Genomic DNA, 16,824 nt, shown 5'->3' with positions numbered 1-16,824 from the left:
AAACTGATGCTTTTCCATCATCTCCCCAACCCCCAAATTGGCCAAGTATATTGTTTTGTTAGGATTTTCAAGCAGTATTTAGGTGTCAGCTGGCAGCCCTCCGGGATTTCTCCTGGCTCTGCACTCAGAAATCACTCCTAGTAGGCTCTGGGGACCATATAGAATGCTGGGAATCAAACTGGGTCTTTCTTAGGTTGAACGCATGCAAAGCAAACTGCCCTACAGCTGAGCTATCACTCCTGCCCCATGGTATGCATTCTGAATTAACTCCAGAGTTCTTTGGCTTTCAAAGACAGCATCTTATATGTACAGTGTCCAAATCCAAATTTTACTGTGGTATTTTTGCTACTTATGACTAATTCTCTCTAGGCATATTATATATGAAGGGAGGGTGAGTACCAAGAACACAGATATAAAACTACTAGATCTATGCCAAAAACATGTTTGTTGTTTGCATATAATTTTAGTTTCTTGGATCGCTGGGGAAATCATTAAAATGTTTCTTTTCAGGAGAGACCCTGAAAGAAATCATCTGTAGCAATGATGTTGCTTAATTAGATAAGAGAATGTTTCAGTTAAAAATACAAAGCAGTATCTATAAAGTTGATGGACAATCATCTGTTTTTAATATTAGTCTCTTAAACAGAAGAAAAACATGTTAGTTTATTATAAAGTTTAGTTCCAAATAGCAAATGTCTTATTATTTTGACAAGAAAAATAAATATTAAGAGTTCTGTGTATGCAACATATTCTAAGTATACAATTCCTAAGTATACAATTTTTAAGGAAAAATACGCTTTTTTCCCTCTCAAAACTCTTATAGATTGGGGGATTAATTTTACTTAGTATTTTGTTTTGCATTTTTAAAAATATTTTCTTTTTTAAATTAAGAAATTTAATGTAAAATTTAAATTGAATTATATACTATAATCATGTAAGATAGAGATTTTGGCATTTGCTCCTATTCACCTCTATCATCCTTTTTCCTTCATTGTTGATTTCTGCAACGTAAGAGCAAGTACTGATGTTGAGGAGAAAGAAGCCTGGTTTTTTGAATCCTTTCTAATAGATACTTCACCTGCAAATATACTTGTTTCAAAAACACAAGTACACTGCTTTAAAACATGTAAGATAGTTTTAATTTTTATGTAAAAGTGTGTGCACATGAGAAACAGACCTTCTACTTGAAGTGCTTAGCAAATTGCCTAAATTCTCTTTTTCTTTGCCTTTAACATATAAACATTACTTATGGGACCAGAGCGAGTGGTGGTGCAGTGGTAGGGTGTTTGCTTTGCACGTGGCTGACCTAGGACAGACCCTGGTTCAATTCCCCAAGTCAGGAGCAATTTCTGAGTGCAGAGCCAGGAGTAACCCCTGAGCATCACAGGTTATGCCCCCCCCCCAAAAAAAAAACCAACAAAACAAAACAAAACAAAACAAAAACACCCAGAAAACATTACTTAAAGTAGGAAGAGCTAACCTTTGTAAATCAGGTAACCAATACTTATTAATTCCTTCCCATCAACTTTAGCTTTTCTTTAAATTAAGATTACATATATGCTCATCCCTAAAAAATGAATACAGACATACAGTGTCTACCTGAAAATGATACAATGGGATATCATGCTTGAGGGTTATGTTAGAGAGGAAAAATTCACATGAAATATTTCAGGACTGCATCGCTAAATGTAAAAACTCCATACAATATCAGCATTTTTCAAATATATTTCTAAAGAAAAGATCCAAGTTTAAACTATCGCCCAAAAGAATGCTAAGATTTGGAGGAAGAATGGATGCTAGTGTCATTCAATGACAATTTAAAGCTTTATTTTCATATAAAGGAAGAACTGATGAATGGGAAGACATTCTTTTAGGATAATACTGTATTTTCTGTGTAAAATTAGAAGCAAAAATTATTTCAACATTGCATCAGTCAGAATATAGGAAAGAAAACAGAAAAAGTTTCTTCATAGAATAAAAGTTTTTTTCATTGATTCAAACACTATTTATTTCATAGTAGTTCTATTTGTCAGTGGCAGAAATAGAATTTGGATGCTTTTTAAGATATTTGGAGTTTTCAAAGAGAAGCTTTATTACTTTTCTGTGAAAATTATATGGTATTCTCTGAAAACTACCTTACTTCAGGAGTTTCAAAAAAGATACAAGTAGGATGAATAACAAGGCTCTCAATTTAAAATAGCTCTGTTTCTGTGTTTGTAATAGAAACAACACAGAAAAAAACAACCAATTTCTCTCTCTCTTAAGTTATACATCATTCCTGAAACTTTTATAAATTCAACTGAGGCAAATTAAGGGCTTCAAATCTAGTCACCTTTTTAAGTTGTTAGGAAAAATTTGCATTTAAATTGCTTTGTGCAGCTATCTAGAGATTTTTCTCTGGAATGTTTATGGCTTTTCCCCCATTATTATATATATATAATGAAATTTCATAACAACTGTATTACTACATCTAGTTGTGTTTTGAAGAGCACTTCATTTCATCATATAGAAACATTCAGAAATGTTTTTGGTCAACCAATCATTTAGTCAGAATACTTAAAATCTTCATATTGAACACTTAGTAGTGAAGTTAATCTGAAACAATATTAATTCTCCATTTCCATTAAAGAAACATGGTCATCAATAGCTCTAACATAAGGGAAAAATATTACTACCCATGTTTTTGCCCATAGGAGCTGATTGTTAGAATATCTTAAATACACTCCCAAATATTACATAGATAAGTACAGCATATTTCTAATAGGTACTTTTAAGTAGTATTTCAACAACTGGCTTTAACATGTTCAGATATAGGAAAAATATTAAATGTGCAAAATACTCTTTATATAAACTTTAAAAATTCAGCACGAGTATAACATTAGAAAGTCTTTGTAGAAAATCTGGTCAGTTTAAAATTTGTAATTAATAAATTGTAAACAAATAATTTTAAGTGCTAAGAGTTCTCTCAGTTTTTGTCAACCACGATACTCTCGAACACATCAAGTCCTGCTTTGAGGTAAACCTGAGCTGAATTAATGCTGTTCAGCACCTCTGATAAAACTTCTTGAAAGGTTTCATTCGATGCAAGTAATTCACAGTGCTCCCAAGCCTCCTGGAGTATAGAAAACTGTCTGGTCTTCTCATCAAGGTGGTACAGAATATTTCTAAAAGAAATAAGGTGTGTCAATAATATATGGCAAAGCAATTTTCATATAAAGTATTAATACAGACATTTCTAAGAAGAGTGATAGAGAAAAGTCATAAAAATAAAAATTGGAAATATATTTACCTCTAGAAAATTAATGGGTATAGATTAGATTGCATTTACACTGCTCATTGTATAATAGTAAGTAGTCACTAAGGTGTTTATTCATTAAATACCAGTAGCATCAGACAATTTCAAAGTGCTAAGTCCATTGTGATTTCTACAAAAGACAACTTTAGAATTAAGTAGTTTCAATAACAAATATTTACCTCTCAAACTTTAGAAATCCAGAGATTAGAACTCATGGTACCAGTTGCGATCCTTGTGAGTGACATTTTTCAGATTTTAGTCTCAAAATGTCTACTGTGATGTGGGCACACTAAGAGAGATTTCATTAGCTTGTTCCTACCATGAGGATCCACCAACATGACTATATTTGAACTTAATTCCCTCTCGAAGGTCTTAATGTCAATAACATTCCATTGGCCATTAGGAAGTTTTATGTCAATACCTCTTAGGCCAGGGGAATACAAATTTTGTCCATAGTTGTGAAAAACAAAGATGTCTCCAGGTATCTAAATTTCATTTAATTAAGACAAATTTCATCATATTGAAAACTATTTCTTAAGACTAAATGAAACTTTTTAACCAGTTATGAAGTACAGACCTATTTTTTGGCGGGGGTTTATAACCAGCAGTACTTGAGTTTTATTCCTGACTCTACATAGGAATGACTTCCAGGGAGACCTTGAGTACCACATGCACTAGCAGAGATCAATCTAGTCTCACCATGAGCAAGGCAAATAATGTGTCATCTCACCAGGTCCTTAGTTCTTTATTTCACCCATTTTTTGAATAGTAGTATAAAATTAAATAGTAATGGTTTTAATTTAAAATAATTTAGGTGCCGGAGATATAGCATGGAGGTAGGGTGTTTGCCTTGCATGTAGAAGGACAATGGTTCAAATTCTGGCATCCCATATGATTCCTGAGCCTGCCAAGAGCGATTTCTGAGCATAGAGCCAGGAGTAAACCCTGAACGCTGCTGGGTGTGACCCCAAAACAAAATAAATAAATAAAATAATTTAGTATATAATGTTTTAATTATCATATATTTATATTCTAAAATGCTATAATATTTTAAATTAAGTTTATAATAAATGAAATTTACTTCAAAATACTTGGAGATCAAAATGAGAGTGGGGTTGTAGAGAATTTAACAAGGTTTTTATTACTTAATAGTTGTTGAAATTAGACAAAGGAAATCATTACACCAGCTCTCTTTGTATGTGTTTCATATTAGAGTCATCTTATAAAATAATGTGTATGGTTCAGTGCATTAGTTTAATGGATAATTTGCCATGCCCATGTACAATTCAGGTTTGATCCCCTGAAACTACATCAGGCCCACTTGGACCTGGTATTAAAAAATATCAGATTTTTATTATAAGAACACTTCTGATTGAATTTAGTGCCCAGCTTGATCGCTACTTTACTTTGATGGCAAAAATGATTCAATGTTAATATGTACCTAAAATATTACTGTGAAAGATACGTAAAAAAATCAGATTTTATTTATTTATTTATTTATTTATTTATTTATTTATTTATTTATTTATTGTTTTGGGCCACACCCGGTGATGCTCAGGAGTTATTTCTGGCTATACACTCAGAAATCGCTCCTGGATAGGGGGACCATGTGGGACATTTGAGATCGAACCAGGTCCATCCTAGATCGGCTGCATGCAAGGCAAATGCTCTACTGCTGTGATATTGCTCTGGCCCCCTGATTTTATTTTTATCTATTAACCAATGAACTGATTTCTTTTGGATTTGTCCAAGAAAAAAGTTCTCATTCTCAGAAATCTGGATATATTCTAGGCTTTTAAAAAATATCTTAGGTTTTATTTTGGTATATTGTTTTATACATAAATTAGCTTTTTATACGCATTACAAATTATTTTGCTTTGGGGGCTACACCTCGAAAGTGATCAAAGGTTACACTGGCTCTGCACTCAGTAATCACTTCTGACTGGTTTGGGAAACTATATGGGATGCTGAAGATTGATCCAAGGTCAGCTGCGTACAAGGCAAAAAGCCCTACTTTCCATGCTATTGCTCCAGACCTTAGGGAAGCTGTTAATCAAGATGAAAGGGAATAAAAATGCATTGCAGTATGGTTAAGTATAAGATGATACAAGACTTTCAGTATATGATTTCATATACTCTTTTCCTAGTATTAAGTTCATTTTTATATGAGTATAGGATGTTTTATATTATTTCATCCAACCTCCTCTGCCTCAGACTCCTGAATTTTCCATTCTATTTTGGAAGGGTGAATGGACACTGCAACCATTTAGTCATTCATATCATATTACTCCCAGTCATCTGTCTTCCTTATCCAAATTATTTCTGATGATATCAGGTTCTTTACTAAGGAGGAACTTAAAGGCAAGTGAGTTATTTTAAACTAAAAACAAGTGGGGCCTCATTATTAGTTATTTTGTGACTTAAATTTTCCCTTAACCGCCTAAATAATCGTTATAGGGTTACAGAGTTACAGTAAAAGAAATCTTGTGAAGTATAAAGCCACAACATGGTAAATATTTGTTTATTAAACATTTGCTTTTCCCATTTACTAGTGAATTGTTTTCCTTCTCTTTGAAGCCCTGGGTCTTTAGTTCCTTCTTAGTAAAATCAGCAAATAGACATGAATTGCCTAATTTGCCTTTGAATCTCATATGCGTTGGTAATCTTACATCTGAAATCAATTTAACTCCTATCGTCTATGTCAAAGATCTTAAAATAGAAATATTTCCCACAACTATACACCTTTATTTTAGTGTATTTTCCTGTCAGTATGGTCTCTGATACTTACATTTTCAAAGATATAACACTTCTTTATGCATATTAAAAAACACATTACTTTTTTGCTTGTTTGTTTGCTTTTGGGCCACACCAGGTGACGCTCAGGGGTTATTCCTGCTCAGAAATCGCTCCTGGCTTGGGGGATTATATGGGGAGCAGAGGATCAAACCCAGGTCCGTTCTTGGTCAGCACCAGGCAAGGCAAACGCCCTACCACTGAGCTATCACTCTGACCCCTGAATTTTTGTATTTTTTAGTAAAATGTCATATATAAATTTAGTAAAAATATTTTATATATTTAGTAAAGTGTTTATGTATCAATAGTAAAGTATTCACATAAATATATATATATGTGTATCAGGGATCCTTATATGCAGAGGCTAGTTCAGTAATTTTTCAAAAGCAAATCTCAAATGCGACAATCACTAATAATAAATTAGCTTGATCTGATTGCCAAGAGTGATTTTGACATTTTATAAATTTAATTCATTTTATAAATTTAGTAGATATTTTATGATTGAATAGAGAATAACTATTTTGAGAATAAATACATGTAATAGATACAGGTTTTCAATGCTATTTATATTTGAATTTAGTTACAAACTTGTATATTGAAGAAAAAATATGTTCCAAATGAACTGGTATGTGGGTCACAAGTTTATCTCTGGATATGTTGTACCCTAAAAAATATTTTTTTTTTCCTAAAAAATATTTTTATAGGCAGGATAATTTTATTTTGTTTTATTTTGTGTTGTGTTGTTTTTTGGCCACACACAGTGATGATGTTCAGGGGTTACTTCTGGCTATGCGCTCAGAAATCGCTCCTGGCTTGGGAAACCATATGGGACGCCAGGGGATCAAACCGTGGACCGTCCTAGGTTATCGCGCGCAAGGCAGATACCCTACTGCTGCGCCACTGCGCCAGCCCCTGGAGGCAGGATACTTTTAAAAATAAATATTGTTGCTGCTTTTTTTTACTGAAATTAAAGAAATTTTCACAAGAAAGCATTTGACCATGTTAATGAGCCACAGAACCAATTATATGCACATACATGTTTAATATGAAAAAGTTCACAGTTTGATTGTATTAAGATGATAATTAAATTATGCAAAAGTTAAAATAGTATATGAAAGTTTTAATTTTCAATTTACTATTTTTACCACATTAAAAATAATGGAGAATATTTAGCACTGGACCAGCTTCATAGTTCACTTCGAAAGATATATACATATCAAAATATATGTAAAAGCCATGAAGAACCATGGATACATGGGCAATACAGCTGAAAGCTGTAGAGTGTGTTCCCAAGTCGTAACCCTGCCAAAGCCATGTCTGCTGTATCCATCACCTGTAATTATTACCACTTTGCTTCTGGCCCTGCCCCATCACTCCTCTACAATTCTAACAAACACACCAATCTTCATGTATGACCAAACTTCAGGTATGCCAGTATTTGGGTTAAATACACCAGGGCTTTTAATGGAGCAAGCAAGGGACTCTTCATCCTGCATTTCTTTCTTCAGGAGGCCTGGCAGCTTAGAACATGCCGCACAAACACTGCAGTATCAATAATGCTGCTTTGAATTCCTGGAAAGTTTCATTGTTTGATGCTGTCATTCCTATTGGAACCAGTTAGATACCAATGTGAAGCTGAGGTCACTTAATGTTTGGAAACAAGTGAAATAACATAATGGACAGCTAAAAACAAAAGCTTACTAAACCTTCCATTATCTTAATACCTTCATTGGAGATACAGTAATTTTCACAAATTTGTGGCCACTTAAATCCATTTTTTCTTTCTTTTTAAAAATTTTTCTTTGTTGTTTTTATTTTTCTTTCTATTCTTTTCTTAATAACTTTGTTTTCACTTACATGGAAACAAATGTATTTCCTAATGATCTCATTGGAGATAAAATAACTTTCAGAAATTTTCTTGTCAAAGTACTTTTTTAAAATTTTCTTCCTTCTCTTTTTCCTTTCTATTCTATTCTAATAACTTTGCTCTCCCTTTTCTGACAAATGTATCTTAGTCAACTATTTGAGGCATTTTCTTTAAATAAAGTAAAAAATATGGAGGAGACATCTAATAGGAATATTAGTTTTTGCCGATTTATTTGTTTTGGTGTGGTTATTGAAGTTGTTGTCTCTGTTCATATTTATTTATTTTCTTCTTTTCTTTTCTACCTTTATGTGCTCTGCCATGTTTTTTATCTCAAGATCATGGCCTTTATGTGGTGCTTATCTTTATTGTTGGAGTGTTCACTGGATGTTTTATTTGACACTTCTTTTTGTATTGTTGTGGTGTTCCACCTCCTTTTTCCCCTTCATCTCTCAAAACTAGGATGAGAGCTTCCAAAAGGATTTGCCCATTTTTGGCATATTTGATTTTTTCCCTTTATTACTTTTCTCTTCTTCAAACAAAACCACATAACTTAACTATCTAGTCCTGCCTCCCAACTAGAACGGGAAATAAGGGAGGTACCAAGACCAAACAGGTGTAGGACCACTAAGTAGTTGGCTAGGCACAGAGGGACCACTTATTCTGGCAGCCCCGGGGGTGAGGGAGGAGGATATGAGAGGTAGGATGGGAGGACAATTCGGTGATGGGAATTCCCCTGATTTTATGTTTATCTGTACCTAAAATATTATTGTCAATGATATATAGGCCACTATGATTAAAATAAAAATTATATTAAAAATAAGAATATTAATTAACTCATAAACCCTTCCTAAATAAAGATGGAACTGTACTGTAGAGTCTTTTGTAATATGACCTCTTATAGAACTAATAAAAAACCACTTTTGTTCTTTCTTAATTGTTATTCAAGGGAAATAGGGCCATGCTCAGTAGTGTTGAGTGTTATTCCTTGCTCTGTGCTCAGGGATTACTACTAGTACAGCTAGGAACATAATATGCAGTCCCAGAGAATGAATCTAGATCTGGTTTAATAAAAAGCAAGAGTCTAGAATACCATAATTAATCTGTAGCTGAATAATGGCCACTTTTGATAGATCACTTGTTATAAACATTGACTTTCATAGTGAATTTTTGGGAAAAATGTGTATTTCTATACATACATATAATATATTCGTTTACTACTTAAGGTATTTTGAGAGAAAAATAATTTTAAATACATTTTTTATTACTACATAATTTTAAAAGTATTATTTGTGGAGCATATATTTTAGGTTACAATATTTTTATAATAAGAAAAACAGATTAGTATAATAATGTTAGAATGTTAGTTAATCATTTTTCATAATATTTAGATTTTGGTTTTCTTCCTGATCAGTTTCATTTTTAACAATAAATTACTTTATGCTAAATATACATTTTCATAATTTAAGAATTGTACATATTTAAAATGTGTCTATTCCTTACTCAGCATGGCTATAATATCATAATTCTTATTAAACAGAAATAACCTTTAAGTGAATTGTATTACTGATTTTAGTATATTACTGGGAGCACAGTTAGTAAGTTAAAGCCCTAACGGTGACTTTTATATTTCCATAAATCACTAGAAAGAAATACATTTCTATATATAATCTGTTGTTATTAAATATTTAATGTTATTAATATTAAAGTTAATGACAAGATAATATAATGAAGCATAAAAACTAAAATTGAATCCCTCAATGACAATTTAGTTAAACATGATTACTGTCTTTAATATACCTATATAAAGTTTTAGGCAGAGCTATTTAGAAATATCTAGAGTAGAGAAACTGAACGAATAAAAACATTTCCAGGAAATGATCATTTAGGCATAAAACACAAGCATTGAATTATTGTTTATATGTTTTATAGCTAGAGGTTAATATGTTTAAAATGCATTATGTATATGAATTATGTTATAAATGCCCATGTAACTTTTTTGGCTTTTTCTAACAACTAAGCAATGTAGTACGTAACATGCTATAGAAATAATTGTAAATAATCCACGTGAATACATATAGGTCTTTCGTGGCTTGTGAAATTCTTTTTTTTTTGTTTTGTTTTTTTGTTTTTTTGGGCCACACCCAGCGGTGCTCAGGGGTTACTCCTGGCTGTCTGCTCAGAAATAGCTCCTGGCAGGCACGGGGGACCATATGGGACACAGGAATTCGAACCAACCACCTTTGGTCCTGGATCAGCTGCTTGCAGGGCAAACACCGCTGTGCTATCTCTCTGGGCCTTTGTGAAATTCTTTGATGAATAAATAGTTAAATACATTTCCAATATGTGACATGATACAAGATGTAGGTTGTGGTAAACTATTTTGTAAGATAAACATTCATATCTATTGCCACTTAAATTGAACACAAGTCAGCATAAAAGTACAATTGTGAAGTTGAAGATGACTGTGTAGGATTCTTCCATCATGATATAAGAAGAAAAAAATTATTATATGCTGAGACCATTTAAATGTTAGTTGATTTTAATTAGGACAGACAGTTTACCTCTGATAAATTGCTTTAACTCACAAACCAATTAAGGTTAAAAAAAGCACCTTCTTTAAATTTTCATTAGGTGGATAGTTTCTGCTTCTAACATACCAAAGCGCTCTTTTTTTCCTCATTTTTCTACTGTATAACATATTACTTAAAACCATCTATCAATTTGCTTATACATAAATTATTCTGAGTCCTCTCTAAAGAAAATACTAGCATATTGTTTAAATTTTTCTCCTTGAATTGAAGATCTAATGCGGTATATTTTTATATTTTTCAAATAATTTGTATATATTTATTCCTTCTGGAATTTTTTTACATATTAAGAATTTTCTTAAATATTATATCAGAGTCCTCCTTGGGAAGCAAAACCACTAATATTACTTACTATTGGATCCATTGCTCAGTATCAAAATATTTAATGCCTTTAAAATATTTAATTAAAATATTTCTAATAAAAGCTATTCAGAAAAATGACTTTATATCCCCATCCAATGTCACTAAATTTAACTAACTCTTTAAGCTCTTGTACTCCTTTGAACACATATCTACCTTGCTTATCCCTGTGTATCTTCGCTTTTTTCTCTCTGGAGAAGCTTGTGTTCTTTAATAGCATCTTTCTCTCCCCTCGCATCTTTCTAAGTAAGTGTCATGCATTAAAACTACCTTATTTCATTTAAAAAAAGTAAATGCCACTAAAACTAATGGCCTGTTAACAGATGTTCAAAAGATTTCAACAACACATATACAATAATATCAGAATGTTCAAAGGTGCCTCTTTGTCTTTTCCTTTTTTTTCTTCTTTTCTTCTTTTTTTGGTTGGTCGGTAAATTGGTCGGCCGGTAGGTCGGTCGAGAGAGGGGGGGGAGGAGAGGGGAAGGGGAGGAGAGAAGAGAGGAGAGAGAAAAGGGAGGGTAGGGGAGGAAAGGAGAGGAGAGGGGAGAGAAGAGAGGAGAAGGGGGGAGAGTGTTACCTCTTCGTCTAAATGGAGAGATGCTGAAGCATAAGAGAGTACTGAGTACTAAAGTACTAGTCTGCCTATGATAAAAATTTTATTCCTAGTACCACATGGTCTACCTAGTATATTTTGGTGCAGGGCCTGAGCAGAAGCAAAGCCCCAAGCACTTGAAATGAACTAATGACTTTTTTGGCCAAAAATTACTGGTGGTATCCCAAGTCTCCAGAGAACCACTTAGCAGTAACCCTCACAAAAATAGATAAATGAGTAGATAGATAGATAGATAGATAGATAGATAGATAGATAGATAGATAGATAGATAGATAGATAGATAGATGGATGAGAAAGATGAGATAGATGAGATAGATAGAGGTAGGTAGGTAGGTAGGTAGGTAGGTAGGTAGGTAGGTAGGTAGGTAGGTAGGTAGGTAGGTAGGTAGGTAGGTAGGTAGGTAAATTTAGAGATTGGGATTTTTTTAACACACCCAGTGACACTCAGGGGTTACTCCTGGCTTGGGGGATATAAGAGACGCTGGGGATAGAACCTAGGTCCAGGTCTGTCCTGGGTCAGTCACGTGCAAGGCAAACGCTTTACCGCTGCGCTATCAAGCCGGTCCAGTGAGGTTAGGATTTTTTAAAGAATTGGGCAGATTGCCAATCTAATGAAATATCTGGCAGTAGAAATCTGGAAAGTAGAAATGAAGAAAGAAAAAAAAAAAAAACACTTGAAAAGTTCATGTCAAGTTTGCACTGTAAAACCCTGAGAAATTATAAAACATAGTGATCCATTCCTACGTTTACACAGTTGTTTTACTTCAGTTAAGAAAAGCTTACTCACAGTAAGGATGAACTGTGTAATTAACTTAATAAATTGATGTACTATTTTTGTAGATATATGTATCTAAGTATGGCATGTTGAGACATTAAAACTAATTAAAATATTATTTAATTAAAATCATTTTAGTAGTTATTGTGTTAAAATGACATTAATCCCACCTCATGCCTAGCTTCTCTCATCTGTAATAATTTGAATCTTATAAATGTATTTCATGAAGTCATCCTGACCCAAATACAACACAAAAAGACGACTAAGAGGAAGACACAATACATTATTGATGACACTAATGAAATTACAACTCACATCACTCATTTTAATGGGTCTGTTTCAATGACACATCACAGTGACCAGGAAAGAACAACTCCAAACTCAGAATCCTAATTAATAACTCCTAACAACATTAGTGAAAAAGACGAAGAATCTCTCCTCAATTGGCAAATCCTTCCCACTCAACTAAAACAATGGAAATTAAAAAAAAAAAAAGAAATTTTCAAGAAAGCCAACTAATGTCTTCATGAGTCATTTCCTTGTATGTGAATTTAACAAATTAATGATATAAATGATGGTTATTTTTCCAAACTTCCTTCCTATGGTCATAAAAGAATACAAAATGTGAATTGATTGTCTTTATATCCTTGATGAGAAATTGCTAATGAAATTCCACTAAACACTTGCAGTTTTTTTAAATTAACTTAGTGTACATGCTGAATTTAGAAAAAAAAAAGCCAGCAGTATTTTCGAGAATTGCTATTTTTTTTGTGGGGGGGGGGCACACCCGGCGGTGCTCAGGGCTTACTCCTGGCTGTCTGCTCAGAAATAGCTCCTGGCAGGCACGGGGCACAATATGGGACACCGGGATTCGAACCAACCACCTTTGGTCCCGGATCAGCTGCTTGCAAGGCAAACGCCGCTGTGCTATCTCTCCGGGCCCGAGAATTACTATTTTTAAAGGATCATCCCAATTGCAACTTATAATTAACAAGGATTACTGTATTTTTATCAACACTAGAAAATTTCTTTGATTTGGATTCTATTTTCACGAGATGTTACAAAACACTACAGCTGTACTATTTATGATATAAATACTCTTTTAATAAATGTAATCTGTTCTGTACTAAGTGGAATGAGAGCACTGATCTTTCTAAACAATAATCTGCAAAAATCCAAGGCAATAAAGATATTCACAGTTTATTGCCTATGGCTACTACTATTTTTTTTTCTAGATCTGAAGTCAGTTAAAAATATGACTCGGTCATTCCATCAAAGGAGAAATCTATTTTCTTTTTTCTGGAACATAGTTTGTTCCCAATATTTGAATTAGAAAATATAATTTTAAATCTATCTATCTATCTTTCTGTCTGTATATATTTATCTCTAGATGGGAGTTTGTCAAATATTGCCAATTCTAAACCAGAGAGAGCTGTACTAAGCTCTCTCTATAAGGAGAGAAAACACATGAAGCAAAGAGGAGCTATTCAGCTGAGGTTATTCAGTGCTCTCTAATCCTCAGGCAACTTGTCATAAGCACTGGTTGCAGACATGGACACAGCTGAATGATATCCAGCCAGGCTCAGACAAGTAAAAAAGATTTACCTGCTGAGCTCAGGTTAACTGGTCATATTGAGTAATTAATGACAAAATCAACATTTGTTTTAAGTTACTAAATCTGAAGTTGTTTTCAATGGTACAATACATAATTGATGTAATTTCTTCCCTATGTGTGAAAGGAAGGGCTTATGTTATGTTATGTTGCTATAGGCACACATTCTCTATTCTCTTTTAATTTTTCAAACAGACTGCAATGTGCAATGTGATGTGATAGGTCTTTAAATGCCTGGTTGAACCAAGAAGACATGATTCAAAAATCACGTCAAATAATTCTGCATGAGGTATGTGTTAAACAATTAGAATCCTTGGTTGAGGCATTAGAATTGCTTAAACCTATTTACAGATTTCTAGGTGATATTTTTGTTCCACCAAATCATAGGACAAAGGTGTCTGAACTATGATAGTATCTTGTTGTTTAATACAGGTCCCCTTGCTTTAGTATATTAGTCCTTATATGGCCAAACTTTATTGTTTTTATTTTTACAAAATATAAAAATAGCAGGAAATAGTGGAAAGAATAATTGTACTCTATACTGTTCCTGCCTCAAGATTTCTCAGTATATCTAAGACATTATTTCTCTCGAGTTTTCTTATATGTTAAGAAGTCATGGAAGAGTTCTTTTGCATAGCTCCTGTATGATTGGTTTTGTAAGGTGTGGAGAGTAAATAATCTCATATCCCATGTGTTTTATTCCCCAAAGCCTTGAACCAATTAAATTAATGTAAGACAGAGTTGCAAAAAATCCAATTTTTTTAAATCCACCTTACTGCATATGTTATCCAATACATACACAGATTCTGGAACCAATGGAGCAAAAATACTGGTATAGATTCTGATTTTAACGAGACAGAATGATAGCACAGTGTGTAGGGTGTTTGCCTTGCTCTCAGTTGACAGAGGTTTGGTCTCCACATCTCATATCATCTCTTGAGTCTGCCAGAAGTAATTTCTGAGCACAGAGCTAGGAGTAACCACTGTGCATCTCTTGTGTGACCCCAAAACAACAAAAATATTGATAAATGGAACAGAAATTTGAGGGTCAAAAGGATGTGAATGCTGACAAAAAAAAAAAGATTAAATTATTCTCTAATACAAACTTTACTATGTTATATAGGAATGTTTCTTTACTAAAAAAGTTGTTTATGGTAAAAAAAATCCTAAAGCTAGGTGATACCCCAATAAATCATCACTCTTCTACATTTTTTAAGGGAATATAACAAAAGTCTGTGCGTTTGAAAATTCTAATCTATTTTAACTTCAAATAATCCACATGCTAAAGCAAATCATCTTGATAAGGACCTTTCTGAATATTTGCAGAGGATTATTCTTTATTTATCAACAAAGAAACATATCTTTGTGCTGAGGAAAAATTTCATTTAATCAAAGTAAGAGACAGCTATCAGCACCTTCTAGAATTGGAGGAGAGAGTGATGTAGTTATTCCCTCCTTTTTTTTTTTGTTTATTTTACTATGTTGTTGTTTTCTTATTTTCCTTTTTAGAAAATAATTTGTTTCCTCTTATCTCTAACTAGATGTATGAACTAAAACTTTACTATTCAAATATATTTTATTTTTTAATTTTCTTGGAATTGAATTTTTCTTAATATTTGTTTGTATCATCAATTAGTAGGACCTCCTTCCCTCCATAGATGGCCTATATCCATGCAAGTACTTTACAATTACCGGAGAAAGGCATTTCTTTTAATTGACACAAATATTAAATTGGCCTCTATATATTGTTCTTTGTTTACCATATTGGCTCTAGTAAACCAGTATGGTCAAGAAAAAATGCCAAACTATATAAGTAAATCAGATTTACTCTTTTAAATTCTTTTCTTTAAAACCAGAAAGGAAGTATCAATTGATGGTTTTAAATGTTTTATTCTAAAAGCAAGAGTTGATTTAGACTTTCTGTTTAACTAAAGTAAGTCAATACTTGCTTATTTGATGTAAAAACTTTTTAAAACCATTTAACATGAATAAGTGATTATATTAATTGTTCAGGGCTAAAAATGATAAACTTATAATATGTATTACAAAGCATATAATGAATAAATAAATATTTTATACAATATCTATATATTAAATAGAATATCATCTAGGTTAAAATATTTAATTTAATATTTTGTAAAGCAATATATTGATGTATTAGACTTAGACAAAATATTTTATTATAAATATTTTGATGCATCATTCATATAATCACTATATATAGTACAAGCTAAAAATACTTTATGTGATTTACACTGAATACCTTATGTGAAAAAACTCCAGGGGAATATCTTACTGTTTTTAATTTAACTTGACTCATCTGGTTCAAATCACCGTAATATTGTTTTAGAAAATTAAAGGTCATATTTAACAAAATGGATTATTTTAGCCATGGTTATAAAACCAAATCTTGGCAATGAAATTTGAAGGAAAATTTTCTAAGAGCAGCTGTTTCCTGCATTTCTGGCAGAATCATCCAATTTTATTTCTCTTGTTAAATAGTATTAATTATTAATATGAAACATATTCCATTAAGGAACAGGGGAAAGACAGCTGGCAGGGTACTTGCCTTGAATATAGCCAGCCCAGTTTTGTTCTCTAACACCACATAAGACTTCCTAAGCTCAGCCAGGCAAGATCCCTGAGCAAAAGCCAGCGATAAGCCTTGTGAGCAAGGATATCTGATCTTAACACACACATACACACACAAAGCAAAGAGCATTTACTATTACATGTTTTTATTTTCATTCGTTTATTTTGTCTGTAGGAAGAAAATCAGTTTTGATAAGTTACTACTGAAGGAAGAGATGAGAAAGAGAAAGAAGAGATATTTATTCTGGTTCATATGATAGAGATGTGAGTTTAAAATATTTAAAGTCAGGTGTCCTTGAATTTTGTGATTTAAGCTAATGTAAGTAATT

At 32.7% G+C, this 16,824-nt stretch overlaps 1 protein-coding gene across 1 annotated transcript in view; it reads right to left on the bottom strand.

Annotated features, from left to right (window-relative positions):
• Window positions 1-2,965: 2,965 nt before the first annotated feature.
• LOC126011814 (inactive N-acetylated-alpha-linked acidic dipeptidase-like protein 2) overlaps window positions 2,966-16,824 on the bottom strand; it is a 62,963-nt gene continuing 49,104 nt past the window's right edge. Inside the window, exon 3 of the mRNA XM_049775598.1 lies at window positions 2,966-3,164. Coding sequence (XP_049631555.1) covers window positions 2,966-3,164 — 199 coding nt within the window. The remainder of the gene's footprint in view (window positions 3,165-16,824) is intronic.

The sequence above is a fragment of the Suncus etruscus genome, chromosome 6, assembly GCF_024139225.1.
Source record: "Suncus etruscus isolate mSunEtr1 chromosome 6, mSunEtr1.pri.cur, whole genome shotgun sequence".
NCBI classification, from domain to species: Eukaryota; Metazoa; Chordata; class Mammalia; order Eulipotyphla; family Soricidae; genus Suncus; species Suncus etruscus.
The sequence above is the reverse complement of the archived record's forward strand: the minus strand, read 5'-3'. Positions and strand labels throughout refer to the sequence as shown.